General features: G+C 41.8%; 1 protein-coding gene across 4 annotated transcripts in view; it reads left to right on the top strand.

Moving 5' to 3' along the window:
- Window positions 1-15,003, top strand: part of CNDP1 (carnosine dipeptidase 1) — a 62,219-nt gene that overhangs the window by 45,960 nt on the left and 1,256 nt on the right. For all 4 annotated transcript variants that reach the window (XM_068237075.1, XM_068237076.1, XM_068237078.1 and 1 more), the window contains 6 exons: window positions 1,240-1,434; window positions 3,993-4,077; window positions 4,674-4,834; window positions 5,297-5,461; window positions 7,781-7,922; window positions 14,565-14,712. In XM_068237075.1, coding sequence (XP_068093176.1) covers window positions 1,240-1,434; window positions 3,993-4,077; window positions 4,674-4,834; window positions 5,297-5,461; window positions 7,781-7,922; window positions 14,565-14,712 — 896 coding nt within the window. The remainder of the gene's footprint in view (window positions 1-1,239; window positions 1,435-3,992; window positions 4,078-4,673; window positions 4,835-5,296; window positions 5,462-7,780; window positions 7,923-14,564; window positions 14,713-15,003) is intronic.

Here is a 15,003-nt window from a genome sequence, read left to right as displayed (position 1 = left end):
ATGCTGGATAGTGTCACTGGTGTGGATGTATGATGCTGGATAGTGTCACTGGTGTGGATGTATGATGCTGGATTGTGTCACTGGTGTGGATGTATGATGCTGGATTGTGTCACTGATGTGGATGTATGATGCTGGATAGTGTCACTGGTGTGGATGTATGATGCTGGATAGTGTCACTGGTGTGGATGTATGATGCTGGATTGTGTCACTGGTGTGGATGTATGATGCTGGATAGTGTCACTGATGTGGATATATGATGCTGGATAGTGTCACTGGTGTGGATGTATGATGCTGGATAGTGTCACTGATGTGGATGTATGATGCTGGATAGTGTCACTGGTGTGGATGTATGATGCTGGATAGTGTCACTGGTGTGGATGTATGATGCTGGATATTGTCACTGGTGTGGATGTATGATGCTGGATAGTGTCACTGGTGTGGATGTATGATGCACAGAAACACCCTCAGGGCTCTAAGGCCAGAGGCTGGCCCCTCCTGAGCCTCTGTCTTGGTCAAGCCCTGACTATGGGAACACTTAGCAGATGAGATATATTTTAAAGTGATAACGTTTAATTTTTGATTTTAGATGGGCTGTAAGCTGCTCGCTGAGTACTGTACTGCATTTTTATTTCATAAGTATGGTTTAGGTTTACTGTCCTTAATTTTTCTTTGCATTTGTATATATTGGGTTCAACTTCACTCTTATAGAAAAGTGCAAGCCAGGGAATGGAAACGTACTAGCTACTTAGGGCTTGATGCATCAACCTGCGCTAACTATACCACACACACACAGCGTGGGTTAACATTACCGCGTGCACACAGCGCACGGTTCTGTCAGTGTAGCGCATGCTTGTAACTGCCACTCTATGCGCTCATAGCGCAGGTGCTCCATTGGAAAGGCTGCTACTATGGTAGTTACTGTAGAAGCGGCTGCGCTACTGGGGTACTGTGGCCGCGCTACGAGCGCATCACGCGGCGATTACAAGTGCACTCTACACTGACAGGACCGTGCACTGTGTGTGCATGGTAATGTTAACCCCCACTGTGTGTGTGCGGTATAGTTAGCGCAGGTTGATGCATCAAGCCCATAGACTGGCATTTACCCACTTCGCATCAACTTTCTGTTGTTGTAAGAGCAAGGAGTTTGAAATCAGGATGATACCTGTTATTGTAAGTACGAGATGTATCCCGGGTGTACATTCCTATTACTAATACCTGAACTTTCCTTTGTTATTTTAGGACATTCCTGTAAATCTGAAGTTTATTATAGAAGGGGTGGAAGAAACAGGCTCACCTGGTTTGGAAGAACTTGTTCAGAAACATGATGAGTTCTTCTCGGATGTTGATTATATAGTGATATCTGATAATGTCTGGCTCAGCAGGAAACCTGCCTTGACATATGGAACAAGAGGCAATGCATATTTCTTAGTTGAGGTAATTTTACATTTTGGTCTTTATTCTAGGGAGGAATTGAAAATATCAGTCAGATTAATACTAGGCAATGGCATCACAATGAAAGTAGCTAGATTTTTTTTGTTTTTGTTTTGGGGGGGGGGGGGGCAAGAACCACTGTCAGGATGATGTTATCTTGGTTTCCATTTCAAGAGATTTCTCATTTCCTGTTTTTGTTGGCCAATAAATCTTCAGTGGGGTACCTAAACTGAGGAGGATATGGATTTTTCCTTTTAAAATTATACCAGTTGCCTGACTCTCCTACTGATCCTGTGTCTCTACTACTTTCAGCCACAGCCCCTGAACAAGCATGCAGATTAGGTGCTCTGACTGAATTCAGACTGGATTAGCTGCATGCTTGTTTCAGGTCTGTGATTCAGCGACTAGTGCACCCAAAGAGATCAGTAGGGCTGCCAGGCAACTGGTATTGTTTAAAAGGAAACATCCATATCCCTCTCAGTTTAGGTTCCCTTTAAAGCATCCCTGAACTGGCATGTGACATGATTAGACCAACATGGGTACATACTATATAAAAGCTGGTTCACATTTCAATGGCAAATAGACAATTTTTTGGCTGTTTTGCCCGAACAGAGCAAATGCAAAAACTGAAATGTCAATGGATCCAATGTTAAAGAGACTCCGTAACAAAAATTGCATCCTGTTTTTTATCATCCTACAAGTTCAAAAAGCTATTCTAATGTGTTCTGGCTTACTGCAGCACGTTCTACTATCACCATCTCTGTAATAAATCAACTTGTCTCTCTCTTGTCAGACTTGTCAGCCTGTGTCTGGAAGGCTGCCAAGTTCTTCAGTGTTGTGGTTCTGCTATGAACTCCCCCTTCCAGGCCCCTGTATGCACACTGCTTGTGTGTTATTTAGGATTAGAGCAGCTTCTCTCTTCTCTCTTATCTTTTACAAGCTGGATAAATCGTCCTCTGAGCTGGCTGGGCTTTCACATACTGAAGAATTACAGACAAGGGCAAAGCTGTTTGCAGGAAGAAACGAGCAGCCTGACACTTCAGTGCATGAGAACAGGGGGAAAGAAACACACAAATAATCTCTTGAGATTCAAAAGGAAGGCTGTATACAGCCTGCTTGTGTATGGATGTATTTTGTATGTGTGGACATACTGTACATCAACCTACTTCCTGTTTTGGTGGCCATTTTGTTTGTTTATAAACAAACTTTTTAAAACTGTTTTTAACCACTTTTAATGCAGCGAGGAGCGGCAAAATTGTGTCAGAGGGTAATAGGAGATGTCCCCTAACGCACTGGTATGTTTACTTTTGTGCGATTTTAACAATACAGATTCTCTTTAAACATGGGATTCGTTCACATCTGTCCTTCACCATTGGATCAATTGGATCTTCTCTGGTAATCAGGATGCAATCGAAATGCAAAGTCCTAACCTGCATGATATTTCCAGACTCTGCATACGCTGCCGGTCTAACCTCCACCTTCTTCTGCCTTCATCTGTCACGTTCACCTTCTTCCGTCACCTTCTGCCTTCATAAGTCGTCTTCTCACTGCTGCTGTCCAGTGTCCCCGCTAGACAAGCGCCACATTACCCATGGGACCCCTGGCATAAGCAAAATAAACTGCTGGGACTCCCCATTGGATTGAAACAGACCTATTGGAACACTCATTCCAATTTGTCTGTTTTAATCCAAGAGTATCATGTTGCAAAATACTGTTTTCTTCCTGTCCGATTCTGTGGAACAATGGACCCAGCTAGAAACATTACACTCCTAATAAAAGTGTATGAAGCTGCTTTAGATAGGGGAACTTGAATTGGGATGTTTTTCCTGATGTCAACCAAGGTTACGTAGCTATTAAAGGAGACAAAAAAGAAGGGAGGACATCTATGCATAAATCATTCGGATGGAGGGCAGGGATGAAGCGGTAGTCACCAACTGATTCCATCTTGGATTACTAGGTGGAATCAATTGGTGGTTCTGGCTCTCTTTTGAAAATCTGTTATCCATCCTGACAGGGTGATCCCAATGATATCACTTCAAAGCTTAGGTAAGTCTTCAAAATCCTCAAACTATGTATCATGTGCTTAGCCAGGGAGTTGCCTTCCTTCTGTTGTTTTTGAGTTTCAGTTATCATGAGGTCAGGGGGGTGTCATGTAAAGGTCCCTAAATATTTTTCAATTTTTTTTCCATAGGAGGATTAAGGTGGCCAAGTCTCAGTGCTTTTTACATTCTCAAATGTGTATGCCACTCAGACAATCAAAGAAATATCTCTGCAGCCTCATGTACTCCAAAAATAATCATTCAATTATATGTGAATTTAGGATGCAGAATCGCGCTAAAAGACTTATAATAAAACACTATACATGCTAATTTGTTGCTCTTATGTGCAGCAGTATTACATATAACTAATCGTGCAGTTGCTGACAAGAGCAGTGCAGAGTCCAACTTTACAGAATAACATATGAACAATTAAACTGTGAAAGTGAATATAGGTACAGTCATAGGAAATAGAAACAATGTGATTTGAACCATATGAGTTAACTCCTGTAATTTACTTATTAGGTGAAAAATGGGGAAAAGGACTTGCATTCAGGAACATTTGGAGGCATCATCCATGAGTCAATGAGGGATCTAGTATATATTTTAGGTAATGTATACAGTGGTCATACTAAGATGTGTGTGATGAAAATAGTAAGTCCAACCGTCCTATTGTATGACTGTTAGGCAGCTTGTTTCTGCTAAAATAAAAACTAGTATAATATGTAAAAAAACGTTTGAACCAAACTGTTACCAAGCTTACTCCATGCTTAAACGTAAAGGCTAGTGCCCATGTGTTGCCCTTTTATTTGTAAGGCCATATTCTAGCGATCAAAATAAGTAGAGATTGACTACTACTAAAGCTGCCTTCATGTTTTGTTTTTTTATAGAATATTGGATAGTAGAATATTGGTAACATTGCTATATTCTTACTACCAGCAACATTTTGGTTCCAAATTAATGGACGCCTTTTTTAAATGTGTAAGGGCCCAGACCCTACCCAAGTCGCTTGATATAGTCATGTACATGAGAATATGTTCATTGCAATACCTTGAGGTTCCAAAACTATCATATGAAACATCAGGACCTTTAAGAGCAGCGAAGGAAATTATAAGTCACAGTCAGCACCTTATGTTTGGTGTCAACTGTATTTTTTTATGGCCTAATCAACTAAAAGGGTCATATCTGGCTTCTTTATGCACACAGCGAGCCTCGTGGACTCTACTGGCCATATCCTTATCCCAGGAATTTATGATGATGTTGCACCATTAACAGAAGAAGAGCTTAAATTGTATGAGAATATAGATTTTGATATAGAAGAACTTAAAAATAACACGGAAGTGAACCAATTTTTATATAGCACCAAGGTAAGAAAACATATTTCTATTAACAGTTTAATTTGCAATTTTTTGCACACGCCATATTTTCATTTTAGTCATCTCTTCTAAAAATCCCTCTTTTCTTACAGTACCTATATACTGTTATTATTATTCTGTATTGATATAGCACTGACATTTTATGCAGGGTATTACAGAGTGCATTGAATCATTTGTGTCATTAACTGTCTCCGACAGAAGCTTGCTGCAGCCATATGGAATGTGCATTTTTGTACATTGTGTGTTGTTCGGAAAAGCTGTGCCAGTTGGAATTGTCTGCAACAGACTGCAATGGACAACACTGCAACAAAAATGTGTGAAAGAGCCCATAGGAAAGCATGGGCACTTTCTACATGTCTGTTTGTCAGCTGTATTATAATGCAGAGTAGAATATATAGTAGGAACTGGTCCTTATCGAGTAGGTATAATGATGTGTTGTCCCTCTTCTTGCAGGAGGAAATTCTTCAGCACCTGTGGCGATACCCCTGTCTTTCTATTCATGGAATTGAGGGAGCATTTGCTGCAAGTGGTACCAAAACAGTCATTCCTTCCAAAGTAATTGGAAAATTCTCAATACGACAAGTTCCAAATATGCAAATACCTGTAGTTGCAAAGTTGGTGAGTGATACAAAATTTCAAAGATCCCTCTTGAAAATGTCTGCAATAGAGCATAGTTCTTAGAGGCCACCAGAGGGGGCACATGAGCTGCATGTGCTGAGTGCCATTTGTGATAGCTTTTGCTGCAGTAATAAGAGACTTTAACTAGTTAACCACTAAGGGATTTGTCCCCTCCCCTCATATGATGCAGAGCAATTTTCACATTTCGACACTCCGCCCTTTCATTCCCCAATAACTTTGTCACTACTTATCACAATAAAATGATCTTGTTTTTTTCACTAGTTAGGCTTTCTTTGGGTGGTTAGTTTTGCTAAGAATTATTTTATTCCAAATGCATTTTAATGAGAATAATAAGAAAAAAATTAATTGTTTCTCAGTTTTCGGCCATGAATAGTTTTAAAATAAAACGTGCTACTGTGGATAATACCCACACAATATATTTGTCCAATGTATGGCGATGATATTTTGGTGCATTTTTTCCATTTTGCGTTCATCACTAATTACAAGCCCATATTTGCAAAAATAACAGTAATATACCCTCATGATTTACATATCAAAAAAAGTTGAGTCCCTAAGGAAACTATTTATGTATTCTTTTTTTTAAATGTCACTTTTTTATTTTTTATAAACGTGTTTTATTTTGTTAACTTTGGGATGGGGAGGTAAGGAGTCAATTAATGTGGTATTTTATGTATTTATTTTTTTATTGTAATGTATGTAGGTACAATTTTACTTTTTGGCCACTAGATGTCACCCCACGTTTATTCTTCCTGTGTACTGAACAGCACACAGAGGAAGTAATATGTGTATGCTTTACTTTCACTTTTGTCAATGATCACCAGCATCTCATTGATCACAGTCATTTAGATTGGTGAGTGGGAACTGTGTTCCCATTCACTGATTAGCAGACTAATTGGCGGTGACAAGAATGGGTGCAGGAGCTTGCACAAGCGTACGTGACGGGCGATCGTGGGGGCAGACGAATATCTATGTCCCTGAGACTTTAGATGAAGTCCTGCTGGGCGTAGAAATACTGTCGCCAGGACGATAAATAGTTAAAGGATACCAGAAGTAGGAGAATGAAAAAGTTAAATACTTACATCAGTAGAAGAAGCTTCTAGATAGTCCAGAGGCGTCCCGAATCCTCTTGTGCCCCTCCGTTCCTGCGACACTTTAGTTGACGTTAATGTTGAATAATGCTGACAAACATGCATCCCTACATGTATGAGCAAAGCCGTACTGTGCAGGCAGACAGTACAGCCTGCGCCTGCGCAGTAGAATGCAGCTGCTCGTGCACAGGTTTTTAATCCATGCACTAGTGTCTTGCGCTACTGCACAAAGCACCAATAGTCCGGTCGTACTTCTACAGGAGTGCAGAAGATGGTCCCAGACAGCAGCAAAGCGGCCGAGGAGGATCTGATACTCCAAAGGCTTCCCTCTGGTGATGTAATATTTCATTTTTTGGGTTTTTTTTTTCAGCTGAAATTTGCTTTAATGTTCAGTGACAAATTACATTAGTGATCTGTAATTTGGAAAGGCTTTTGCATACTAGGGTGTGCAGATGCCCTTGCAATGGTTGAGATATTCCTTTGCAGACCTGACATAAAAATTTGGTATTGACCTAAAATTAAGAGAGTGTGTGTGTGTGTGTGTGTGTGTGTGCGCGTGCGTGCGTCGGAAATTATCTAACCATCTTATCAGCTCAGAATCAAACCGTGTATACCCAGCATTAGTTGCAAGGTTTTGTTTCATGAAAGAAGTTCCAAATTTATTTGAACTACTCAAAGGCCCTGTTTTGCTTTTATGTTCGAGAACAGCAGAGAGTCTGTGTAATCAGATTCAGCAGATCTGGAAAAGTATGTTAAAAATTGACTACCACTGGGTAGCATACATTTAACATTAACTATCACATGGGTCATATCAAATCTTTGTAGGGTGGAAGAAAATTGAGTGAAATAGTGGTTGGTTGTGTCACTGAAGTAGTATACAATACATGCACCAGCACTAAGTACATTTGGTAATAAATCCAGGACTACCTGGTTAAGCAGTAATGGTGCAGGTGACTTCAGATTGCATGACTCACTATATTTACTATAATCTAATATGACTCAGGTAAGGCCTTAAATGTTTCATATGTAATGACACACGTTTAAAAGAATCCAGTCCATGTTTGTGAGATCATACAAGCTCTACACTGCCCTCAGCTAGTGTTAATTCTTACTGAATCTGCCTTTCCCCTGCTACATACCACTTCAGTAATGTTCAAAATGTGATATAACATATGACATAATTGAAGCATATATATTAATCTCATTTCAGGTTATAAAATATCTTGAAGATGTATTTGCAAAACTGAACAGTCCAAACAAACTCAGAGTGTCAATGGAAATTGGAGCAATGCCTTGGGTAGCAAACATTAACGACCCGCAGTATGAAGCAGCTAAAATTGCAATAAGAAAAGGTCTGTATTACTTCACTATGCACATAAATTCTTCAGCATTGGGCAATGAGAGCAGCAATCTAAGTGGCAGTCAGTTGAGGGGGATTACAGACAATGGACAGTGTAATTTGTCCGCCTGCAATAGCTGGCAGCCGAATGATGTTTTACCCCAGAGTCCACAGTGACCTGGAGGGAGAATAGTAATTAACGCCGTCAGGACTTTAGCAGGAGTAGGTTGAGCAGTTTTTCGGCGTTACCCTGCGCCCAAATTTCCCGGCGCCTTAATTACATTTACATGTCTGGCTGTAGTTTAGAGGGACTGGCTTTAATAAGTAATCTACAGTAAACCTAGCCAACAAGATGATACATGGGAAGCGGTTTTCCAGGACTCTGACATTGACCTTTTGAAGGCCATAAAATAGGGAGGGTCCCAATTTTCCAGCCAGTCACAAAATGGTGTGGGCTGAGCCAGAGCTGTGCTAACCTGCATGATAACCCTTCCTTTAACACATTCAGTCACTCAACATTTTATCACTAATTATTTTGAATAGCGTGTAAATTGCCTAGACAGCAGCAGGATAATGGAAATTGTGGTGTTCCCTTTTCCAGGAAAGTGATACGATTTTCCCCAGACATGCTGCATTTTTTTTTACTGTGATTGTGTTTGGGTTAAAGTCAATGGGAGTGCAGAACTGTGGTAGCAGGGAAAAGCTGAAAAATAGAAAAATACTATTGGGGACAATGAAAAGTTTGGCCATACTTGCACATGTGTAATTAAAGCACCACTATCGTGAGAAATTGTACAATACTGTACATGGAAACACAAAAAGTAGAAGTACATTTCTTCAAGAGTAATGCTATAAATTTCCTTTCTCGTATGTTACTGCCACTTACAGTGGGTAGTAGAAATCTGACAGACCTGACAGGTTTTCAGACTAGCCCATCTCCACATGGGGGATTTTCAGTTCTTTCTTTATTTTCAAAGGCACTTACTGAACGGCAGTCACTCTGTCCACATGCCAGAATACTGTGCAAACAAGTTTGAGCGCAGGGGCATAACAATGGGGGCTGCAAGGGATGCAGCCGGGGGAGGGCATCTCCGTCCAGGGCCGTTCTGGGGGCAGGAGCCAGAAGGGGACACAGTGCATGAGGGCACACACAGCGCTGGAGAGGGGGACCCACTCCCTCCCTCACCTTTGGCTCCCCGTCAGTGCTTCCTCCTCTGGCATTAATTAGCAGCAGTGGCATGGTAAAGGGAACGCAGACTTACTATCGCGTTCCACATCGGAGGTTCTCTATATCAGCGCCCAATGACGCTACTTCCTGTTTATCAGGAAGTAGCGTCAGGAGCTGATTCAGAGAAGATCGGGCCTCTGGTGTGGAACACAGAAGTAACTCTGCATCCCCTTTACCATGCCACTGCTGCTGCTAATTAATGCCGGAGGAAGAAGCGCTGATGGGGGAGCCCAAGGTGAGGGAGGGAGGGAGTGGGCCCCCCTCCCCGCTGATGTGTGTGGGCATCGCTCCACCCTCATGCGCTGCATCCCCTCCTGGCTATACTGTGTGCACCCATGCTTAGCTAGACTGATGGCACTAATATCTAGCTATACTGTGGGCACCCATGCCTGGCTATACTGGGAGCACCTATGCCTGGCTATACTGGGGGCACCCATGCCTGGCTATACTATTGGCAGCCATGCCTAGCTATACTGAGGGCACCTATACCTAAATATACTGTGGGTACCCATGCCTGGCTATACTGTAGGCACCCATGTCTAGTTGTACTGAGGGCACCTATACCTAGCTATACTGAGGGCACCTATGCCTGGCTTTACTGGTGGCACCCATGCCTGACTAAACTGTGGGCACCTATACCTAGCTATACTGAGGGGACCTATACCTGGCTATACTAGGGGCACCTATACCTAGCTATACTGAGGGCACCTATACCTGGCTATACTGGGGGCAGGCACTTATACCTGGCTATCTATACTGGGGGCACCTATACCGGTGGTAGGGGGGCCCCATCCAAAGTTTTGCAGGGGGGCCCAGTGATTTCTAGTTACGCCCCTGTTTCAGGGGGTGGCCTGCATTTGTGTATAGGTCCTTTCCTGGGAGTGATTTTATAAAGAATAAATGAAATACTGAGAATCCCCCATGAACAGATAGAATAGTCAAAAACCTGTCAGTTCCATTGGATTTCTACTAACTACTATAAGTGACCGCAACATAGGAGATAAGTAATTTATAGCCCATTTTACTCTGGAAGAAACATACTAAATGTTACATTTATTGTGATAGTGGTCATTTTAGTTTTTCTCCTGAGTTTTCCCTAGGAGATCATTTTTCATCTTCTTTTTAAAATAATTTTCAGCATTTGGCAATTGAAAAAGCACCAAAAAGAAGTTGAAAAAATATTATCAAAGCTATTTGCAGTGTTTTCTTGCTTGATGGTCGGTTTAAAAGGCATTTGACAAGTTGTGAAAATATCGCCTAGGAGAAAACTCAGGAGAAAAAGTTAATTGCATATTATTATTTAGCATTTATATAGCGCTCACATCACATGGGCCAGTATAGGGAAACCGTGGAATATGGGTGACACTACACTACTGATTCTGGAAATGTAACATGCATGAAATGTATACATGGTGACATTATCCTTTTTTGGGCCACATGCCCATTTTCACCCACTGTCTAGTTTTCATGGAACAAAAAGGTGACCACCCTAATGTGCACTGACAAATAACTGCATGTGGTTTAAGGATTAATTTTAAGCAGTTCTAGTTGCTGTTCAGCAAACACATAATGCAATAATCTCAGTAGCTGAGAGTGCATATAACTGCAGAAACATTCCAGTATAAAGAAATGTTGCCTTCTTATAAAGTAAGCTTCTTTAATCAAGTATAAGCATGAGCTGAATTGCTGATTTGCATTCTTGGCAAGGTGCTGTTATTTGGTTATTTAAATCCATTCCCTTCATTAGTGTTCAGGAGAATTATATCAAGTTAAAAGACCAATAATCCCACCAGTAATTAAAATATAAGAAGTCAGATGCTTTTATTCAATGTAAAATATAATTGTACATGGGGATGCTGCTGGATGCGTTGCACAGAGAGGCACATTGCTCACAATCTGGGTGAACCAGAGCGTCTTGCTTCCTGGCGCAGTCTACTCTAATCAGATGTGAGCAAATTCACACTGAGCAGCATAAAGCGGTGAATTCACAAAGAATGTGCTATTAGGTGTGCTTTATTTCCTTACAGGCGTTATTTTAGAAACTGTCTAATAACCCATTTTTTGGCTCCCCAATGGCCCGGACAACAATCAACTCAGTGCATGAATGACAGAGTGCCGGTTGAGAGAGTTGCTCTCCCATGTTCAGAGCTGGTGCCTGGGGCCTAGTGAGTGTCAGTGGGCCCAACTGCCACTTTCTCTGACCTCTCTTCTATCTCAGATTACCAAAAGGACCATAAGGTGAGCCAAAGCTAAAACTTAGCCTAGGGCCCAATTTTATCTTAATCAGTCTCTGGCCCTGTGACATCCCGTCTGTGTCACTCTGTTGAAACCCTGCCTCCCGCAAAGCAACAGAACAAGTTTCTACTTTTGGCCCTACAGTGTCACCCGGTGGATTGGGTGCTGATCACTGCTGGGCAACTTGCCTTATACAGTTTTGCAAAGCTTAAAGAGGAACTGTCGCGAAAATCTTAAAATTTAAAGCACATACAAATAAGAAGTACATTTCTTCCTGAGTAAAATGAGCCATGCATTACTTTCCTCCTATATTGCTGTCACTTATAGTAGGCAGTAGAAATCTGACATTACCGACAGATTTTGGACTAGTCCATCCCTCCATAGGGGATTCTCAGCAGGGCCTTTATTCTTTATAAATACATACCCTGAAACATCTGTATACAAAGATGCTGGACAGCCTCCCTGCACGCTGCACACTATTTTGGCAGTTGGACGGAGCAACTGCCATTCACTAACTGCTTTTAAAAATCAGGAAAACCCTGAGAACCCCCCTATGAGAAGATGGGCTAGTCCAAAATCTGTCGGTAATGTCAGATTTCTATTACCCACTGTAAGTGACAGCAACTAATTTTACTCGCACACGCCCGCTGCATGCTCCCGCCGCGCGGCATGCACCCGCCGCACTCGGCCGCCCTCTCACACGCCCGCCCATGCCCGTGCTTCTGTCTGTGTGAGGCTGGGTCCGTGCTGCACACATGCGCAGTAGCAAAAAGCACGGACCCAGCTACACAGAGACAATTGTCCCTGCTGTACGCAGGGACAGTTGCCTATTATTATATAGGGTTATTATTGATTTATAAAGCACCAACATATTCCGTGGTGCTGTACAAAGTAAGAAACTAACATGGGGTACATAATAATACAGAGAATAGTGTACACCAATATACAATATACATAATTGGTGACAAAATACAAAAAATGGTACATAATACAGAATACAAAATACAGAATTGGTAATGACAGTGATAAAAGTAACATGATAAATAAAATGTATAATAATTTTCAAGACACAAAAGGGGGAGAGAGCCCTGCCTTGCGAGCTTACAATCTAATACATTACAAATGTATTAAACAACTTGCTGGGCTTGCAAAACTGAAATCAATTGCGTAAATGCTGTGGGAGAAGGTGGGAGGAAGAACTCTCACTCCGTGGCAGTAAGGACTGACCGGATGTTGTGCAACAGAAGTCAGACGGGTGCTTTCAATATACCTATTGCAAAAAGTAAAGATGTTCAATGTACAGACGTGTGTATTGCAAATTTACTAACGCATGCATTAAAAAAAACTGGTGGCAGAACCAGGGGATTCAAACACAAACGAAGTCAGAGGGATAGATAGGCTGCCTTATTTATTTAGTTTTTAAACAATACCAATTGCCCGACAGTCATGATGATGTCTCTCACTGCAGTAGTGTCTAAATCACACACCTGAAACAAGCATGAGGCTAATCCAGTCAGCCTTCAGTCAGAGCACCTGATCTGCATGCTTGTTTTGGGTCTATAAGTGTAATTATTAAAAGCAGATGATGAGCAGGACAGCCAAGCAATTTGCATTGTTTAAAAGTACATAATATTGCAGCCTCCATATGTCTCTCATCTCAAGTGTTCTTTAGGGTAGGACATCAGCCAAATGTTTACTTTTTTTTTTACATTTTGGAGTTGATTGTTTCTGTTTTCCTTTTCTGTTTACCTCATAACCTCCTCTATATGACAGCAGTCATTGTAATGAGAAAGTGAAGCAAATTGGAGATTGGGATACATTTAAAGGCACCTATGCTAGTGACAACTCTGATTCCTTTTGGAGATATTTTACGTTTTGTCACTAATGCTGGGAATACACGGTAAATTTGTGCCGCTCGATTGAGCCATTTAGATGGCTCGATTGATAATTTCCGACATGACCAATCACCCGCCCGATCGATTCCGCGCTCGATACGGACAATGGAAAGAGATAAAGAAAAATAGCAGAAGATAAGAGAATCGTCCACGGTATCGAGCGGGGAATCGATCGGGTGGCAGGATCGAGCCGCAAAAACGCACCGTGTATTCCCAGCACAATAGAAGTTAGAGGAAAGTATGTGAAAAAGAGGCACAAACAGGAGTAGATATGTGACAGACGTTCTAACGCTCCCCCAAGCTATATGAAAGTAAGAAAAACGTGTATGAGGTTTCCCTTTAACAATGGATTAAATGGATCCTGTCGTGACAGAAGTATGAATGTGTTGGAGGCCTGTATCAAAGTTAATGGGAAGCCAACAAGAAATCAAACAGATACTCGCCTAAGGAAAGGGAAGGCTCTGGGTCCTGTAGAGCCTTGCCGCTACTCTCATGGTCCTAGCGTTTCAGCACTGGCTCCCCCGGTAGCAGTATTCAACCGATCGTTGGATACTGCTCTTTGCCAGGAGGAGGCGTAGGAGGCCTGCGTAGAAGGCTTCAGAAGTTTTTGGGAGCCCATGTGAGATGGGTGGCTCCGTACAGTACCTGTGCTAGTGCGCACTCTCTGGTGCTTATGCATGCGCAGTACAGAGCTGCTGTCTTTGGAAGCACTCAGGCTCCCGAAGACTTCCGATGCCTCCTGCGGCGGGGGATTCAAAGGAGGAACCAGCGATTAAATGTATGGACCGTGAGAGGAGTTAGAAGGCTCTATAGGACCCAGAGCCTTGCCTCTCCCTAGTTAAGTATCTGGTGGTTTTTTTTTGTTGCCTCCTATTAGCTTTACGCCTGTTAGCACTACTGTAATTACTGGTTGGAGCTTTGTTCCATATCAGTAGAGTAAACCAATAAGATGAGCAACACAGGGAACAAGCACTTCCTAATAGTATGTCAGCATTGGCAGCTGCAATATTGCAATAGCAGGCTAATTTTAAGAAGCAAACTTATGAGTTAGGCTGGTTCACACTACAAGTGCTTCTCTAAGCTCCAACGATTTGAAAAGCGCTTTGCTAATGTCATACTATGTGTGTGTTCTCACTTGAGTGATGCAATAAAAAAAAATCACATATAGCATTACATTAGCAAGAGATTTTTTAAATCACTGGCGCTTTGAAAAACCTTTGCAGTGTGAAGCAGTCCTTGGTGTAGTAATATTTAATGTATACATTTCTTGTTTTCATGTCCTCCTCTCACTTTGCAGTGTTCGGTGTGGAGCCAGATATGATCAGGGATGGCTCAACAATACCATTAGCCAAAACTTTCCAAGATCTGACCAAAAAAAGTGTAATGATGCTTCCAATTGGGGGAGCAGATGATGGGGAACATTCACAGAATGAGAAGATAAGCAGGTAAATACTACTATCTACAGGCCCACCCTGTAGATACATGGGTCTTCTCTGGGGATTCTGTTGCCCTCTCTCCCAGATCCCAGATTAAGCAACTCAGCATGTCTGTCCTTTCAGCCACTGAGCTCCTCCGAGCACACACAAATGAAAGAGGACAATCACGTGGCAAATGGTTGCAGTGGCTGAAGCTTTCTAAAAATTACTGCAAAGAGGGTTTTTTGTAAAAAAAAAAAAAAAAAAAAAATTCTTAGCACAGTTAGAATGTTTTCTAAACATAACTCTCCATTGATTTTT

This window comes from Hyperolius riggenbachi, chromosome 5 (assembly GCF_040937935.1).
Source record: "Hyperolius riggenbachi isolate aHypRig1 chromosome 5, aHypRig1.pri, whole genome shotgun sequence".
Lineage (NCBI taxonomy): Eukaryota > Metazoa > Chordata > Amphibia > Anura > Hyperoliidae > Hyperolius > Hyperolius riggenbachi.
This window is presented reverse-complemented; position numbering and strand designations above follow the sequence as displayed.